The sequence below is a fragment of the Vicugna pacos genome, chromosome 18 (genome assembly GCF_048564905.1).
Source record: "Vicugna pacos chromosome 18, VicPac4, whole genome shotgun sequence".
NCBI lineage: Eukaryota > Metazoa > Chordata > Mammalia > Artiodactyla > Camelidae > Vicugna > Vicugna pacos.
This window is the reverse complement of record NC_133004.1, coordinates 35632396-35650397: the sequence shown is the minus strand read 5'-3', so window position 1 is coordinate 35650397 and position 18002 is coordinate 35632396. Positions and strand designations below refer to the sequence as shown.

Genomic DNA, 18002 nt, shown 5'->3' with positions numbered 1-18002 from the left:
CCCTGCTTCCCCAGGCCTCTTTTTAACCAGCGCCCCCGTCCCTGCCCTCCCAGACCTTTGTGCCCACACGGCCAGAGCTTGCCTTAGGGTTGCTTTTGCCGGACTGGAGTTCCCTGCAAAGGCAGTGCAGATGCCAGCTGTTTTCCAACCAGAGAAAGGAGAGGCAGGGCTTAGGAGCAGCAACTTTGTGAATGTCCTAAAGCGTTTAGGTACACACTTAACAATTGGTGCTATTGTGGTTCCGTCTTTTTTTCCCTCTTTCCATCATTTCAGCTTGTTAAGCTTTGGGGATTCATATTTCTGTCATTAAGACTTAGTCCTTCCTTCCTGTGTGATTTCAGAGGACTTTGTGATGCCTTTGTTGGAGCTTTCACCACGCTGGTCTCCAGCTATTTATGTCTTGGCTCCATTCAGTTGTGAGTCCCGCGACGGCAGTCACCCTTAGCCTGTAATCTCTCCAACACTTAGCTCTCAGTGAGTGCTTCATACGTTTTTGTTGAGTGAATGAGCCAAAAATGTTTGCTCTCTCGTTCTGCATATTAATGAATAAATCAATCGATACGTATGTTGAAGGGGGCAGGACCCAACAGCCCTTTCCGCAGCCCAGAAACTCTCCCCAGCTCAGAAACTCTCCCCTGGACTTACCATTGATCTGGTTTTTGACGTTCTTTGTAAGATGAGGTTCATTTTGTCATGAATTCACTTTGTATTATGTAGCCAGTGCTGCTGTAATGTAACATGCACGTTCCTGAAAAATTACCATTCCGTGCACAACAGGTCAATGAAAACCACAGGGTTAGAGACACAAAAACTTCATCACTGACAGATTTTTTTTTTTAAGGTAAGAGCCTTATAAAAAATAGTTTAGTTTTACACACATTAAATGGTTAAGAAATACATAAATGCACCAATAAATGTGGCGTTGGCCTTGAAAAGGGCCGGAAGTTGGCTTATGGAAGTGGACATTGGAAAAATTACAGCCTGGGAGTTACTGTGAAGTGGGTAGAGGGAGGGTTGTGTGAAACCAGAGGGAAAACTGTGACACCAGCTATGGATGGGTTCACAGTGGACACAGTGAACAGAGTTCGCTGGCGGGGGTTCAAAGTTTGCACGTTTCCTGTGGACTTGGTTCAGCGGAGGGCGGTTTTCTGCATTCACCTAGGGTTTCTTGTAGACCGAGTTGCACGTAAGCAAACACAACATTCACATTGGCACAGATTCACACTTTCAAAACAAGCCTAACAGCAGCCCCTGTTTCTCCATCCTGTTATCCAGTTCATCAGTAAACATCTTTTGTGTTCTTAAAGTGTCCCTGGCACTTTGAATGTAAAGATGCAGAGGTTCTAATACCTGCTCACTCTCAAGAAGCTCATAGTCTGAAAGACACGTTTTTACCAGGAGGAATTACAGTAAATGTTAAAGAGACAGACTTGACTCATCCAGCCATTTTCCAAAGTCTCCTCCAGCCAGTGGAGTATTTTGTAAGTCTGGTCCCTTATTACATTTAGCAGTTTTCTCTAGAATCTGAAACCTAGAGTTTAAATGGCTCTTACTTTCCAGTTAGTGTCTATTTAAGAGATGGTTTCTTTAGGATTGACAAAGAGCAGAGACTTGTATCATGCCCATCCAGTATTGCATTTAAAAATAAGACTTCGCCTCTTAGTTACACGTGTGTGGTTTGTTGATGGCCTTAACTGAAGATAGACTAACATGCCAGTGTAATCACAGACCCTTGGAACCAGAAGGAAGCCCAGAAAGCAGGAAGTTCAGCCTTCTCTTTGATTCAGACAAGGAAACCAAGGCTCTGAGAGGTGATGTGATTGACTCAAACTGGCTAATTAGTGGCAAAGCTAGAACTTGAATCAAGTTAATTTACAACTGTAATATATTGCCTATCAAATTATGTCATAAGGCAGAATAAAAGTTCTATTCATTTAGGGAGAAATCTAAACTGAACGTACATTATTTCCACTTCTCCATCTATTTATTGCGTTTCTCCAATCCAGTTACGATTCATAATAGGCTTCCCATTGTTTGATGATTATTCCTTTGTAAAATCTAGTGCTACACAAACTCACCAAGGTGGATCTTATTCAGAATGTGTGCTCTATAATTACATGTCTTTGTTAGGGCAGACAGAAAATTGTGTTTCTTTGTACCTGGAAAAGATTTAAGCATTTGCCATGAATTGATCTGTGGTTTTAAGGGAAGAACACCCCTGTTTATGTCTGGAATTTGCGGTGCATTCCAGGGGATTAAGATGTCATTGCCTCTAGTCAGGACATGCTTTCTTTTCCAAGTAGATGGGTTTTATTTTGTTTATATCTGTTTCCTTCACCCCAACCCCCAACACTGACCATTTTGAAAATCGTGTCTGAAGTACACCTTTGTGCCAGGTCCACGGTTTTGACTGGGGCTCTCGCAACCCACTGGCTTTGGCCACTTTTACTGAGAGCAATCCTCGTTTCTAGTGCACAGGAATTTGAAAGCAAGGAAATTGGGTAACACCTAAAGACAACAGGAAGATATGATTAAAAACGCAGGATGAGTGAGCATTTTCCGCTCTTCCTTTTCTTTGGAAATCAGTGTATTTTGAGCCCTTAGTGTTTGTAGAGTATTTGCAAACTGTCCTAACTTTTTGGAAGTCCCTGAGAGAGTTTTTTTCCCCCCTCAGGGGATATTTGAATTCTAGGCTCAATTATTAGAAAACACCAAATTCTAACTGGAATCATTTGTCCTAATCGTAGTTGTTGGGAATGAATAATTTATAGATCTGATTAAGTCTGTAACCGAAGAAACATAACCATTGTCAGTAAGTAAAAACAGGTCTTCTAGGGGTGAGCGACTTGTGCCCATTTGTCTGTGGTGAGGTGGGCGGGCTTCTCTGTGTTAGTGGTTCCTGAAGCCACCAGGGTTGTAAGCAAGCACATTCCCGATTTGGGGACATTAAATGAATGCCCACCGTTTCTTCTTGCTCTGTCTCTGCCTTTAAGGACAGGAATTCAGAATGGCCTTCAGTTCTGCTTTAGGATTGAAAGCCTTCCTTGGCACCTGAACAAGGAGGACATTTTTAGGAACGGGCACATTTAACTTCAAGTAGCCAATGTGGCTTCTGTGAACAAGGGCAGTGGGGCAGGTAGCAAGCGGACTGTTAAGCCCCACGTGGCTGCTTGGTGCCTGCCGGTGTTGGGGCCGACGGGGGGTTGGATTCAGTGGACCACCTGAAGAAGACGACCTGTTAGGAAACAGCAACAGGAACGCTGAGGTTCTGTCACTTAGGCTCTGCCGATCTCTGTGTCTTTATTCGGTTGAAGCGCCCGAGTTCCACGTGTGAGGCATCACTCAGCGGTGGCCTGGGGTCTGCAGGGTGGTGCTTTTCTCCTATAGGAGGGGCTTTTACCTCTGACAGGAATCAAGATTTAAATCAGATTCAGAGGGTGCTTGTGGTCAAGTGCGAGAGTGGAGGACAGAAGCCTTGTTCCAGGAGTCCCCTTTCCAGTGCTCTGGCGGATACGGCACCTCCTGCCTTGCTGTCTGTTCATCCTCCCCGAAGCTCCATCTCAATGATGCATTTCCTCAGGAAAGTTGTGATTCCGCTACTGAATTTTCAACTTGTAATTTTTTTGTGTACAGCTTTAAGAAAGTAACTCTTATCTCCTGCTTTGTTGGAGAAGTCCTTACTTTATAAATCTTTATTTCTTGATCTCCCATACGATTTATTGTCTCTGTGTGTGTGCGTGTGTGTATTTCCCAGTTGTATTTGGCAATCATGGAAGTTTCTGTTCACCAGGACAAAACGTGTCCCTCCCACCTCAAGCCTATGTACTTTGGGCTCTGTCATTGTCCAGATACCAGTCTTTCCAGCATTCATTGCTCCTTAGCGTTTCTTTGCTATTAAGTTTTAAGCAGTTTTCTTGGGCTAATTAAAAATTGCATTTACTTTGTTTTGTTCTTAATGAATGTAACAGGCTGATTGCACAGTTGTTTGACTTTGTATCATGTTTCTGAACTTAAAGCCAGTATTCTGTTAAAAATTCAAATACTGTAGAAGGTGAAAAAGAAAAACCCTCCGACACTTCCCTGTAACCACCCCCTAGGCTAAAGGCTGTTTACATTTTCTTGTTTATTTCTTTCAACACACGGAAAAGTAGACTTGAACTCATAAAGTATGCAGATGCCTGTAGAACCAGCATGTAGACCACAGGCTTTACCTGCCTTTGGTTATTTATATATCTCCCTCCTTTTACATTGTATGCTTTTGATTGCCCTGCTTTTCTTGTTATACAAAAAACCCCAAAACTATTAGAATCTTTTATGATTCAAAATAGAACATTAGTTTTATTATATATCGAAAATGGATCCTTAAACTTCCTAATAGCTTCCAATTATTTTACATTTGCTTGTGGTAGATACTATTATTTTATTGCAATGTAATGTCCAATTATGGAAATGACTCCGAAGAGACTTGGTTTTTCTGGGCTTAATGTGTAATTGTTTATTGAATATTCTTCTCATTACAGTGATTTTTTTTTTCCTTTCGAATTGCAGATATAAAGAAGCTTGCTTAGATTTTGTAAAGTGATTATTATGTGGCTAAAGAAATCAAATCTATTTCAAGTGCTCAGTAAAACGAAGGCATTGTGTTTGGGACTGAATAAATGGGAAGATTTTGAGATCCCTCCTTCTCAAAAAAACTAGTTGTATGTATTAAAATACCAATAACAATGCATAGCAAATGCCTGATAAATCCCACGGGCATTAAGATAAGATAAGATTAAGTATCTAAACAGAAGTCCCTCAGAGGATTTGGGTGGTGGCCAGGGGCTGTGGTGACTGGAGAGGGATTAGCAAGATGGTGCAACTGAAACAGGACTTGGCCAGGTGGGGCCCCGAAGTGCTCGCAGGTGTGAGAATGGGAGAGGCCAGAGCACGGGGCTTTTGGACGGATGTCAGGGGCAGAGGGAGTGCAGCAGGGGCCACGGTGAGGAGGTAAGAGTTTATTGTACGTAAGAGGAGAAGCCATTGGAGAGATTTAAACAGGAGCGACAGCATGATCTGATTTATGTGTTAAAAGCTCGCTCAGGCTGCTGGGGAACAGCAGATTCCGTAACTGTGGTTTTACTTTAAATGGCATTATATAAGCAATAATTCACACCAAGCCACCGGCTGATGTTAAGGGGGAATAAAAACAGGTTGATCTGTGATTCTGAGCTTCCATGATGGGGATGGAGGATCCAGAGTTGGCGTGGGAGGGGATGGGCTTGATTTTAGTCACGTTGAGCTGGGGATGGGGATGTCCGACAGCCAGGCAGACACAGTCCTCCAGCAGTTGAAGAAGAAACAAACGAACGCCACGTTACCTTTTACCTCTGTTCTGAAAACATCTCTGAACATAAAGTTCAGGTATTTGCGTGCGGGTGTAAGTCATCATGACAGTGCACATCCCAAGCCTGAGCTGGGTTGTCTGGCAGCACCTCCCCTCCAGGATTATAGTTCTAAATGACAGGCGGGCGACACTGCTGTTTTGGTGACTTGCTGGAGCTCCATCTCTGTCCAAGGACAGTTGTAAGTTCCCACTCTTGATTTCTACAGGGTGATTTTTAGCTTTTCAGGTGGGGAAGGTGACTCAAGCAGAAAAGTGGTTTCAGAGTCCAGAGTGCCAAGCCTTACACCTTGGAACCCCACAGATGGGCAGTGTCTAGCAGGACAATGTTGTCACCACCTTCCCTGTTCTCCTGAACCTTATGTACATGTAGCTGCAAATTTTATATTTGAACATATTTCCTTTTTCTGTGATTAACTGAGGATAATGAATTAACAACAAGTGATGAAATAATGGCAAGAGATTTTTTTTTCTCCTACCAAATGTTTATTACACGTACGGTATAGAAAGTCAGTTTAACGATTGGTTGAGTTACCCTTTGAAGAAGATAAAATATTTCAAATATAGGAAACAGCACAACACTTCCCCTTGCTCTGTTTTTAAAAATCTCTTTCAGCTTCACAAAATCACAGCTGGGGATGAGCAGATTTACTTCTTTTGTTCCTCAGGAGAATTATATCTGTAGTCATCTGGGGTAGGGACCCTATATAACTGTGTAAGATGTGGCATTGACTAAAACGTGTGCACATCAAGGAGAGAGTGCTTATGAACCTACAGGTGAGATGTTCTGGAAGGTGGAGTTCTGGAAAAGTAACGAAATGATGATCTTCCAAGGAGTGTGCTACCAACACCTTACGTGGGAGCTCGTGGAATCTCAGAAGTCATCTAGCCCACCCCTTCCCGTTCCATGACTAACACCTCAAAGTTCTGATCACAGTCACACAGCGTCCCCTTGGACACGTCCAGTGAAGGAAAAAGTAGACCATTTGTTTGTTCCCCTGTACAGCAGCCTGGGTCATTTCCAGGTGAAAGTTTTCCGCCAGTTGTACATCCTTTGGTCTGGGTTCTGCCCGTGATGCCCTTCACAGTAAACGTACTTCCTCTTCCATGTGACAACCATCGGGGTCCTTCAAGGTGGCTCATGGCCACCCTTTGGGCCAGGACTTTCTAACTGTCTGTTCCACATGGTGAATGATCTGGTGACTGTGTGTGGAGCCAGGAAGGGAAATACCACCATGAAGGAGAGCTCACCGCCCCCCCTGCCCCCCAGCAGTTCTCTTGGCACAGGAAGTGCCCAGACAGAACTGTCCACGTGCCTTGCTGTCTGAGTCCTTCCTCCCTTCCCTGCAGAACAGAAAGACTCAGTCACCGTTCTGAGGACTCACAAAGATTTGCTTCACTCCTTCCGACTAGAGTAACTTGATACCCAGACCCTGCTGGGAGGGTGACTGAGGAAGCAGACCCAGTGGTGTGGCCCAGTGCAGGTGACTCTGATTTGAGAAGGATAAAGCGTGCAAGTGTGCGTGTTCTTGCAGGCTCAGGAGCAGTGAGAACATGAGCCAGTGTTGACTAGAACGTAGGTCAACCGAAAGCCGGGCTGGCACACCGCCGCCCTGCATGCAGAGGGCTAGGAAGAAGCTTGGGGGTGGGGAGGATTTGTGTGGAGGGCCAGGGAGCTGAGGAAAAGCCTAGGACAGGCTTAAAAGATAGAAATTCTTACCTGCCAGCGTGGCCTACCCCACCCAGCCTCTTTACTAAAGTGGGTCTCAGTGATTATCTAATCTGTGCCTGAAATCAGATGAAACAGAATCAGTGTACAAAGGAGGAAGGAGGGGTGACTGATCGGATTTCAGCAGGTCTGTGGTGCTGGCGGCTTTTACCTTTGTCCTTGAGAAGATAATCTCCAGTAAAGTTCGAAGTGTTGAAAACAGGGTTTAACCTAGAGCCAATCACTTGCCAACTATAACGGACACACTCAGCTTTAAAAGTGTGAACCTGATTAGCAAGATGCCTCATTCCCGAGCCCCCAGATATCCCAGACGTATTGATACATCAGACATTGACAGATCCAAGCAACGCTGCTTACTCCGTTAAGAGACAAAATAGTAAGGACACATTACACCAAAGAGTTTTTTGCTTCAGGTGACCAGGGTCACGTTACCCTCACGATTATTGCCCCTTCTGGCTGTGGACATGAAGCCCTTAGCTGAGGACGTCCCAAGTGAGCAGTGGACAGCAGTTCAGCGAGGAAGGTGTCAGATCTATAAACAGTCTGTGCGCTTGACAGCTTTTGAGTCCTCACTCGTACTTCATAAGGAGAATCCTGGAGGGAGGGCTGCCTTTAGCAAGATGACATCCTCTTTTCTCCCTCCCAGCTTCGCTTGATTGTTCTTCATGTGAAAGGCAGGATGATTAGATACTAGAGGGACTCTTTTTTTAACCAAACATGTTAAGGGTATAATTCATTTTCAGTGCTTTGGTCCCACCTCTTGGAAAATTTCCAAAATGAGCCAAAGGTCTCCGTGTTGCCTTCGGGTCTAAGGAATGTGTCCCGCGGCTTTTACTGGAGCATCCATCTCATCCTTGGGCTTGCCCCTCACTCAGAGTCAGGCTGCACGAATACCCACATTTGGTTGAAGATCCTTTTAGAAACTTTCCTTGTCAGGAGCCCCACACTGATGTACGGACACAAATAGCACGTCATCTGTGCAGTGTGCGCTGGTTTTGAGGGTGGCGGTGCTGGGGGGCACGCCCGGGCGGGGGGCACAGTGTCGCATGGGCGCTTGGTCAGCAGTGAGACGGGGCTGAGGAGGATGGGCCGGGAAAGGGCGGAGGCCAAGAGGCAGTGGCCATGGACCCCGGCAGGAGGTGACTGTGTCTGGAGAGGCCAGCTGGTGGACGCTGAGGCTGGCAGGAGCACGCCAGCAAGAATAATGGGAGTATGTCATTGAGGCCAAAACAGGAAAGCTTGAGTTGTCTCTGAAACCTGTGTCTGGAGTTTTTCCGAGTTCTCAGCAGTGATTGGAGACTCCATCCTTCATACCTCGTTTCTCTGTCCGGTCTCTGCACATCCCAGAACACGAGTCCGTTGATTTGGGCCTCACTCTGATCCTTGGACCCAGTGCAGCAGGAAAGTGTTACAGACAAAAGCACCTTACCATCGGTAACTCCAGATCAGTAAAATACAGCAGATCTCTCCATTCGCTCTGCTTGTCTTACCGCCGAGCCTCACAGTTGACAGATAGCAAAACTGAGGGCCGCTGCTTTCCTGACCGCTGGTTCCTGTTTTTTTCCTCCGGGTTCTGCGTCCTCAACTGCCCGCTCCTGGAAGGCAGGGCCTGTATCTGTTCCTCTTTGTATCCTCAGGTCCCCACACAGTGCTGGCCATATGAAGTGAGTTATGTGCACTGAGGCTTATATACGACCGTGACATTCTTGGGTTTTTCCAAGACCTTTGTATGCCTGCATCTCTACCTCCAATAGATCACAGCCTCTTTCTCTCTCATTCTCATTTTGGTCCTTCATCAACATGGTCCTTCGTTGCTTTTATTTGCTAGAAGCTACAAAAGGCATAAAATGTTTGCAGGCCCAGTCTTCTGACCTATAGGCAGAAGCCATTCTGTTTGGCTGTAGTCTCAACGGCCAAGGTTGCTCTTCCCCTTGGAGGAAGATTTTTGGTTTTAAGGCATCAGGACCATGGGCCCCCTCTTAACAATTGATGCTTTTTGGTGTGAGGTTTAGGAGGAATAAACTTGAATCAAGTTTAAGTATGCTCAGCTGCAGTCTGTTGACTTTTCTTTAACCCCTGTCAGATTAACCCCTGTCGTAGGTTAATCTGGTAAACTAGGTGCTAGCCAGGCTAGCTTCTCTAGTGACAGCAGCCTCTAATCTGCTGGTCTCCACACAGCTTTCGCCGTGGACCGCTGGTGTTTTGGCAGATGCAATGGCAATTTTTCCCTATTTAGGATTCTGCTTTTACTAGGAACCCCGGAGGCCCTCAGAGGTTTGCGATACAGACTTCAGCCCGGAGCTTAGCCTCCCAGATGGTAATTAATGTTTACACAAAATGACAAGCACAAAATGAAATCTCCTTGAGCCCTGCCAAGCACCCAGCATTCCCCCGATCTCCCTCTCTTGCAGTGTTTGAAAATTAATTTGCCTTGAACAAACAGTGGGTTTTCCTTCATTTATTTGTACAGTTTCAGTGACCGGGAAGAAGAGCTGCGAGACTGGATGTCATCCCTCCACTCGTTCGAGTAATTGAATCTGCTAATGGAACAAACTGGTCTCTGTTTAATGGTTTGAGAAAAAGAGGGAGAGGAGGAACATAAAGAGAAGTGCATGTTAGAGAAGGCGGATTGTTCTCTGTAAGGCACCTTTGGCGTGTAGAGGTTTAGAGGTCGTGCCTAGAACATGGGGAGAGCTCAGAGTTTGGCTACATTAGTTCAGTAGTGCTATTTTCATTTTCATAAGTATATACAAAGCACGCAGCCTTTGCTAAAAAGTAGAGTTTTGTCTGAGGTAACAGAACAGACAGCAGAAAGTGTGTTTAAAGACTGGACATTGCTGGTAGCCTGAAATAATTGCATGTTGATTCACAGAAACTTGATGCTTCCATGTGTTTCTGGGCTTTTCGATGTTGAACATTTCAACGTTTATTAATGTTCCCACTTCCCTTCAATTTAAAGTCTGGGTGCTTATTTGGCTACAGTCTTCGTTCGCTCTATGTGGTGAAGTTTCTGTGGCTCTCTCATTTGAACAAATGAGTAGAACAGTTAACTAGACATTTAAAAATAGGACGTGTCCATTTCTAGATGATGCAAATCAAACATTCAGAAAGATATAGGTGGATGGATAGAGATACATTGCCTAGTGGCCAGCGCCCCACGTGGTTTTCTTGATGTCTTTAAGGCTCGTTCATATTTGCTGCAGTAATGACCTAGTGCGTAAGCCCTGTTAGGGCTTTCCAATGTCAAGAGTGTGAAGTTGGGTAAAGACCAGACACACAGGAATGTGCCCTGGGAGTCTCTCTCCTCCTCCTCTCCCTCACTGTCCCCTCCTTCCTCCTCCATCACCAGTATTCACCATTTCCTTTCTGTTCAAATACACCGGTTAGAACTGGTTAGAAGCATTGAGGAGTCGTTGGAAGGCTGATGCACAAGCACCCTCTCCTCCTTTTTGAGAGGCAAATGCTTTTCTATCCTCTGGGTGAAGAGCTTTAAAACAAATGCCATCCAGTGGGTAAGACAGTGTAAAGAGACTTGACTGGTCCCTCTCCTGGTTGACTTCTTTTGATGGTGGAGGGGTATTTTCCATGAAGGAACGCTTTAAAATATAATCTCATTTTTTCCTTTTTACAATAATAATAAAAATACATACTCCCTGTAGAAAACTTAGAAAGTTTTGTTTAAGAAAAGCACAACTTTGAAAACTTGAGTCAATGGTTCTTTCTGGATGATGGGATTACACTTAACACTTAGATGTCTGTCTTTCTCATCTCCTGTGCATACCTGTGTGCATTCACACATATAACTTTTAAGTGCTGAAATCATATTGATAATAGTTCACTTTATCTTACTTACTAATAATTTTGTCATGAAATTTTTTCCATGAAATTAAGTATTTTTCTACAGTACTTTTGGGACCGTCGATCACTTACGTATTTTGTGCTGTACATTGTAGAAAGCACTTAACATGACTTAATTTCCACCACAACCTTTTGAGGTAGTTACTGCATTTTTGCCAATAAGTTATTGGTATTCAGGAAACAGCAGTTCATCACAGGAGCATAACATGATGCATCAAATCTCTACCACACTACACCCAGTGCCTGTTTGTGTAATACAAGAAATATTTTATTTCTGGAGCAAAATATATGGTTACTATGCTTATCTGTACACATTACTTAAAGCCCTAATGAAATGTAAAGGAGAAACAAGTAGAAAGCAGTTTATGACTAATACGTTTTTAGGTACATAGATGGCTATTTACATTAGAAGACAATGAAATGGTCAGATGCTTGAATCTGCACAGAAATACACTGTCGCTGTAATTCACATACTAGGATCAGCCTAACTATTGATGTGATTTTCCCAAATGATGAACAACTCAACAACAAGACGTAACACAGCAGACATAGCAACGCACAACAGTTGTATTCCTAGAAACCCCAGTGTGTATGAAAACCATGCAAAAAATTATTTTTTGTTTCTGTGCAAAAGCAGTTAGGGTCCTCCTTTTCTCAGCTGCACAGACGTTCAGTGGGACTTTAGAAAGTGAACCAAGGTATTATGTGTGGTTTACCTTCACATCACAGTACAGCTAATCTCCCCGAGAGCCACCGGTACCCTCCAGTCTTTGTGACAGCCAAACAAGTTTTAAGAACCTCCCCCGAGGGGTGGTCTCCTCTAAGAGCTACCTCTTCCATGGCTTAACCTTTAATTTCTCTCTGTCTCTCTCTCCCCACCTCCCTCTCATTTATTTATTTTTATGTTTTGCATCCTCACACACCCTTGAACATAGATTCTCAGCATTTGGGGGGGTATGTTTCTGAAAGTACACAGGCCCTATAATTTTATTAGGTTCTTTCCCAAGTGTTATATGATTTTTGTTATTGTAAAGGGGATTCTTTGTTATTTTACTTTTTAGTTTTTATTTACTACTGCTGGTGTGTAGAAAAGCAGTGAATGTTTGTGGCGGCTCTATTTGGATGCCATACTGAGCTCTCTTATTAGTTCTATTATTTTTTCAGCTGGTTGCCTGTGTTTTCCAGCTAGATAATTATATATTTTTTGTAAATAATAGTTTTGCCTCGGCCTTTTGTTACATGTTTGCTGTTGGCTTTCGATTTAAATGACGGGGATACTTCGTTTCTTACAGGTTTAGCCCGCATCCTCTGTAACTCTGTGCACCTGTTGCTTTCCTGGGTTGAGGGGTGTTGGTATTGAGTCGTGTTTCAGTTTACTTTTATGATGAGGTTTGTTTGTTTTTAAGTCGGTTTTAGTAATTTATGTTTTTCATAAAATCCATTTTATTTTGAACGTTATTGTTATAAACGTGTGCTTGATATTTTCTTATTTTATATAAAACATACTCTCCTCGCCTGTGAATCATGCTATTCAGACTTCCAGTTTTGTTTGCTTTGCTTTTTCAAACCCCCCTTGCTCAGACTGTTTGTAAACATAAGATATTTGAAAATTTTTAATAAATAACATGATCACATTAAAATTTTAAATATACATGTATGTACACCATAAATATCTCCCCCTCCTCCGGCCCCCTGTCCCTCAGTTCTTACTCCTCCCCAAACCCCCAAGTAGGTAACCCACTGCTCATGTTTCCTGGGGTATCTCCTAGAGCTGCTTTATGTATAAAGTAAAAGTGAATATATATCATTTTTCTTCCCTTTTTCACAGAAGCTAGCATGTGGGCTCTGTTGAACATACAGAGTTTCTCTTTCATTTGTATAGCTGCAACTTCTCCACTGTATGGATGTATCAAGTTTATATGTAACCTGTCCCCCAGTGATTACGTTTGTTTCCACACATGTAATTTAAACCCTGATATTGTTTCACTGTGTCTATAGACCAAATCCTTAGGTACCAGATGAAGGGAACTCCACTTGTTTTTTCGCTAAAAGTTGCCACATTGCCCTCCACAGAGGTTACAGGGTTTATACTCACCTAGTAAAATAAAAGCGAGCTCATTTTCCCCAGGGAACTTGTATCCAGTGTGTATCAAAATCAAACACATTTTTCCTAATCCACCCTTAAGTTTTTAAAAAATGCAATGTGCTGGAGTCAAGTTTGTTGAGATATAATTTACATGCGGTACATTCAGCCTTTATACAGTACAGTGTAATTTGAATTTGCATGTCTTTTATTATAAGCATGATGTTATTTTTACAAACACAAAAGAGAAATTTAAAAACCCCAAAATGTAATGAATAAAACTTCTAAATAAGACTAGTCAATTTACACATTCTTATTTCTTTCTACCTCAGCGTATTTCATCCTTGGGCAAATTCAAAGCACATTGAGCAATACAAAAAACTTTTTTATTGATGTGTTCTTGACAGTTTTGGAGAAGCACAGTAAGACAAATGGATTGTCAGGATAGAAAAGCTTAACTGGGAAGATGCAGTTATTGAATAATTGAAGGGAAGAGGAAATGCATTACCAATTAGCCACAAAAATGCATGACGCCTAATCCAAGCCTCAAAAGACTCGTGTAAATGGGGAGTCAGAAAACTGTTGCAGCCCAAGTTCTTATCAGCCTTCAAACCTGCCACTGCCTTGTTCATAGGTTGCAGCACTGGCATTGATGGATTGATGATAGCTTTCAGAGTTCGCTGAAGGGCCGTGTTCCAGCAACCCTTTGCAGCGTTCCTAACCCTTTGCACTGCCTGGTTGCACTTAAATATTTTAACCAAATCCTGGATTTATTATTACCTGCTTTGTTTTAGGGTTTTGGCTGCCTAGGGGGCAGCATTGTGTCAATCAGAGAAAAGGCACATAGTGGTGTCTGAGTTAGGACTAGAACTCCGCCGTCTGGCTTTGTGAAACAGCCAAGTAACCTCCATCCAGCAAGTTTCTTACCTTTGCTGGGCTTCTCCCCCATCTAGTCTGAGAGGGTTGAATAACATCCTTGCTATGCACTGAACAGTCCAAGCATCAGCGTCACCTTGGAAAGGTAGGCTCTGGATCCCCACTCACCCCCAGTGCTGCTGAATTCCAGTCTGCATTTAATCCGAACTTCAGGTGATTCGAATGCACATGAAAGTTTGCAGAGTGCTGGGTTGGGGTCCCAGATCCCCGCCTTCTTCCAGGATTCTGTGCTTCTGGGCTCCCCCAGTCATTCATCGCAGACTGTTACATACAGTTGTGTAGGGTTCACTAGAGAAGCTTTGGTCTTGCCTGTGTACCTCATTGATCATCAATGGTGGTGACATCTCCACCATCTTGGCCCCACTCCCCTGACTCTAGCTGTGTTTAGGTTGGTCCTGAGACAGTGGGACCTCAGGGAGACACGAGAGCAACTCCCTTTGCCTTTATGGAGCCTCAGGAAGCGAGCCAAAGCCTGCACCGAGCCTCCTGCGGCTTGGCTGTGTTGTCCAGGTTCTAGAGGCTCATCAGATCAAGGACAAGGAGATAAATACAGTCAAGCTAGGTGGATAAGGTGCTTATCTGTGGACTTCTATTGTGCTTCTATTGTGCTTCAGCGTAAGTAAATTTCAGTGATAACCTCTCAGTGGTGCCCCTCAGAAAGGAAACTTCCTTTTATGCCAGAGAGAAACTTGGTCTGGACATTGATTTTTGGAGGCAGGTCATGAATTTGAATTTACACATAACGAGGTAGAAAATATTGGTGTACTTTTTCTTCACCATCCCTGTCTGGAAAACAAAGCAATACAGAAGGACAGGAGTGTATTCCATTCTGTATGTTTGCCATACTTGTAACAGATAATCCTCAGTCAGCCATCAGAGCGGGAAGAACCCCTGTCTATACACACAGAACTGACTTCTCATCCAGGAAGTTCTCTTTTTGGGTGCTGTGAGGACTTCTGGGGTGTCAGTGCCACCTAACTAACCAGCCTTCAGTCTTCAAAGCCTGTGGTTTTCAGTGAATTCATTTAATTGCTTGTTATGGAAAATCTGGTGAAAATGGTAGAAACAGCAATGAAAAAGGAGCAGAGCCAGCGTCCCTTGATCTGGATGTCTGCAGATAAAGGGTCTTCCTTTGAGATGTAACTCTTCTTGTGGCTGAAGGGGTTCTGTGTCCGCATCACGAATTTGATGTGCTCTCTCAGCCTTAAGACTTTGGGAATTTGTAAAATGTCAGCTTACCATAAGCAAAGATCTTCCTAGGAGGGTTCTGAAGACAGCACTGGGGAGAAATAGGTGTCAGTGGGCCATCAGAAGTCTAGAGTGACTTTCACCAGAGCCATTGGGTGCTTTCTCCTTTCCTACCTGAACCAGGTGAAGAGGGGCTTTCTTGGCATCCTGTTGGTGTAATTGTTCCAGGCTGGTCTGTGGGACTTGATCCAAGTCCACATCGGCCCCAAATATGCTTTGTTTGTCAACCCACTGTTTGTTTCTGCTTTTGTGCATGTTACGTGTTTGATCTGTTTTACCAAAAGAACATTGAAAAAAATGGATTGCTTTGATGCAGATTCCAGGGAAGAGAAAAAACACAAGTGTGTACACCCAAGAGAACATGAAGAGGAATTAACAGGACCAGTGAGAATACCATGTATTTTTCACGCTTGATAACAGTGAGATTAGTAGAGAAAATTCATGCCCAAAGTGGTTCATTTAGGAATACCTGAAACATACCCTCATTTCAGAGAGTGTGGTGGTCTCTCTTCTTCCTGTTTCTAACCTGTGTAGTAATAAGAGAAAAGGATGGATTTTTTTTTTAGCACAAAAATGTGGGAAAGGTAATTCCCCCCCAGATGTGTACAAAGTACTTCCTCCTAAATAGGGCCACGTCTTTAGATCTAAGGCTGTGTTTATCTTTCATGATTCTGTTCGAGGATTTTCTTTTCTTTTTTTTTTTTTTTTTTTTTTTTGAAGTACAGTCAGCTACAGTGTGTCAGTTTCTGGTTGGAGGATTTTATAGTTTGACTTACGGGATAATCAGGTAACGCCCCTACTAAACGTCGCATGGATCCTTTGCCCTGTGGAGGGAAGCACATCTTTTAAATTCGTATAAGAGCATCTACTGTCTACATTTCTTCAGTTTCTGTAGGATTTCATTTACATTTCACATCCGGGCTTGGTCTCAAGGTCCAGAGTCACACTCCTTGTCCTCACTTGGCTAAGGACTCCTCCAGTGGTCCAGGGGGAATCCTTTAAAAGACTGAGCATGTGTAGTTGACAGTGAACTTGATCTACATTCGCGTTTGCCCCTTTGATCTCCAGTGCCAGGATCATCGGTGAGCTGCAGGAGGCCTGACGTTTGACCGGAAGTTTAGCCCTTGCTAGAGAGAAAATTGTTTCTCCAGATGTCAGACACACCTCATCAGTCCAGATGGAAAGAGGCGAGCAGGCAACGCCAAGAAGAAACGTCAGTGTGGCTAAATGAAAGGAAAACGCTTCTCTTTTGCAGAACTCTGTTTGTTTTAAAATGAGAAAATCAACTTGTTGCCTGTTGCTTCTGAATTTTGCTGCAGAAAAGGCTTTGTTGAGATTAAGGGAAACAGTCGTTTTCAGACTCTGGTGGCCTGAGCTGCTTTCTGGAACGCAGCCTCCTCTGGCTGGTCACCCCCCAGGGCACGGCTGCTCCCCGGCTCCCACTGGCCCCGTCCCAGCGGTCAAGGCAGGCCGGGAGGCCGGGACCTGGGACTGGGCCACGCCACGTCATTGGGAACAGGTGACTCGGGCCCGGACTTTGCTTTCCACTCACGTGTCCTCGCCTGTGGTTTTGTCTCTGCTCTCCCCACACAGATCCGGAGCTCGGGGTCGGCCCACTCCCAGAACACGACAGCCATGATGCGGGGCCCATTGTCCCCAAGATATCGGGTCTAGAGAGGAGCCAGGAGAAGAGCCAGGACTGTGGCAAAGAGCCCATCTTTGAGCCCGTGGTGCTTAAAGACCCCTGTCCTCAGGTCCCCCCGCCGCTGCCACAGCCCCAGGCGGAGCCCCCGCCCCGCGCTCCTTCTCCGGACCCTGCCACGGTGCCACCCCGCGCCGAGCCCCAGCCTCGGCCCCCGCGCCCGAGCCCCCAGCCACCGCAGGCGCCCCCGGAGGCCCCGCTCCAGCCCGCACCACCGCCGCCTCCCGCGCAGAGGCCACCCCGGCCGCAGTCCCCTGGGCCGCTGCTGCACCAGGCCCTCCCGCCAGGGCAGGCCCACCCCGCCGCCCAGAGCCTCCCGCAGCCTCTGTCCGCCTACAACAGCAGCAGCCTGAGCCTCAACAGCCTCAGGTGAGCCGCCTGCTCCCTGTCCTGGCTCTTAGAGCCATCTTCTCTGCGACAGGCAGGTGGCAGGGGGATGAGATCCCAGAGGAACTGGGTTTCCCCACTGGCAACATTGTCAGTGTGTTCTCGGTGAGGCAGGGACAGAAGACGGGGAAGGGGTCTGGGAGACAGGTGAGAGTGTCTCTTGGGAGAAGGGTGGGGTGGGGTGGGTTGAATGGGTTGGGTAGAGAGGACATTGTAAAGAACTAAACTATATACAGAGGCTCCTGAGAGAGTGAAGGCAGGAAGGGGAAGGAGGCTCCAGAGGGAGAGCTGAAGGCGCTGTTCCCGGGAGCCCCACCTTCCCTGGTGAGAGGCAGGGAACAGAAACCAGAGGGGGAGGTCATCAAATGTTCAGAGTCTTAGAAGGGAAGCAGTTTGCCTCCCAGTCACATCCCTGCAACTCCAGAGGCGGGAAGGTTGGGACCGAGGAGTATCCTGGTTTGAGGCGTCTCTGTTGTGATTTACTGCCTCCCGGTGGGTGACAGAGGGAGAGCAGAAACACGCTGGGTTTAGAGAAGAGAGGAGTTCCTGCATGGAGCCCAGGCCCGCCTCTGGGCTGTCTCTGCCGGATTGCCGAGGGCAGTTTAGGAAGCAGCACAAGGAGACCTGCAAAGAAAGGGAGAGAGGAAGCCGGGGCCCGGGGCCCGGGGCCCATGAC

The 18002-nt window shown here is 45.2% G+C and overlaps 1 protein-coding gene across 5 annotated transcripts in view; it reads left to right on the top strand.

The window, feature by feature from the left end:
* The window catches only part of AUTS2 (activator of transcription and developmental regulator AUTS2), a 1022984-nt gene that overhangs the window by 978635 nt on the left and 26347 nt on the right, over positions 1-18002 (top strand). For all 5 annotated transcript variants that reach the window (XM_072943080.1, XM_072943079.1, XM_072943078.1 and 2 more), the window contains one exon: positions 16831-17308. In XM_072943080.1, the coding sequence (XP_072799181.1) occupies positions 16831-17308 (478 nt within the window). The remainder of the gene's footprint in view (positions 1-16830; positions 17309-18002) is intronic.